The sequence below is a fragment of the Brassica oleracea genome, unplaced genomic scaffold (assembly GCF_000695525.1).
Source record: "Brassica oleracea var. oleracea cultivar TO1000 unplaced genomic scaffold, BOL UnpScaffold02352, whole genome shotgun sequence".
Classification (NCBI taxonomy): Eukaryota; Viridiplantae; Streptophyta; class Magnoliopsida; order Brassicales; family Brassicaceae; genus Brassica; species Brassica oleracea.
The window spans coordinates 970-1,914 of record NW_013618882.1 but is presented as its reverse complement, the minus strand read 5'-3'; the positions used below and the strand labels follow the sequence as shown (position 1 = coordinate 1,914).

Sequence of the window (945 nt, the reverse complement as noted above, 5' to 3'; positions counted from 1 at the left end):
CCAATCCGGGTACACATTCCTGTTATGAGACTGACGTCAATGGTAGATTTTGATATCTGTTTATAGTTCGATGGTAGATTTCGATATCTGTTTATAGTGTTTGGTCAATCGATCAGAGGCTTTAACACAGTCATGAGGCGTGTCATTGTTGTCGATGGAACATTATTGAAGAGTAAATTCAAAGGGGTGCTACTGGTTGCAACTGCTATAGATGGAAATTCAAATTTATATCCTATTGCATTTGGGATAGTAGACTCTGAGAATGAACAGTCTTGGGAATGGTTTATGAGACAATTAAAAGTTGTTGTTGCTGATGATAATGGTTTGGCTTTTATTTCGGATAGACAAGTGTCAATAGCGAAGGCACTGGAGAAAGTGTATCCGCTAGCGAGACATGGTATTTGTATTCATTATTTATTGAATAATGTGATATCATATTTCAAGGGAAAGGGATTAGTTGGGTTGATTTCTAAGGTTTCGAAGGCTTATAGAGTGGTTGATTTCAAGAAGACGTTTGCTCATGTTTGCAATATCAGTCCAGCAATTGGAAATTATCTTATGGAAGCGGATGTCAAAAAGTGGGCTAGATGTCAATTTCATGGATACAGGTATGACATTAGGACAAACAATCATGCAGAGTCGATAAATTCTGCGTTGTGTTCGCCGAGAGAGTTTCCCGTAATTCCTTTGTTGGACAGTATTAGAGAAATGCTGACACGCTGGTTCTTTAAGCGTAAGAAGTTGATTTCAAAGCACACTCATCGTTTGACCATAGATGTGGAGGAAAAGATCGATAGGAGAATTGAAAAGGGGAAAACTTTCGGAGTTTACCCTGTAACCGATAGCCAGCTGCTTGTTAAAGGCGATACAATTGACTGCTTTGTTGATTTGGACAAACGGACTTGTTCTTGTGGGAAGTACGACCTCTTGAAAATCCCTTGTAGA

General features: G+C 38.9%; 1 protein-coding gene across 1 annotated transcript; it reads left to right on the top strand.

The window, feature by feature from the left end:
• Window positions 1-132: 132 nt before the first annotated feature.
• On the top strand, window positions 133-940 carry LOC106321662 (the record flags this gene model as incomplete). The annotated part of the gene is made up of 1 exon (XM_013759903.1): window positions 133-940. A coding segment is annotated over exon 1 (808 nt), but the record flags the coding sequence as incomplete, so codon positions are not given.
• Window positions 941-945: the final 5 nt, after the last annotated feature.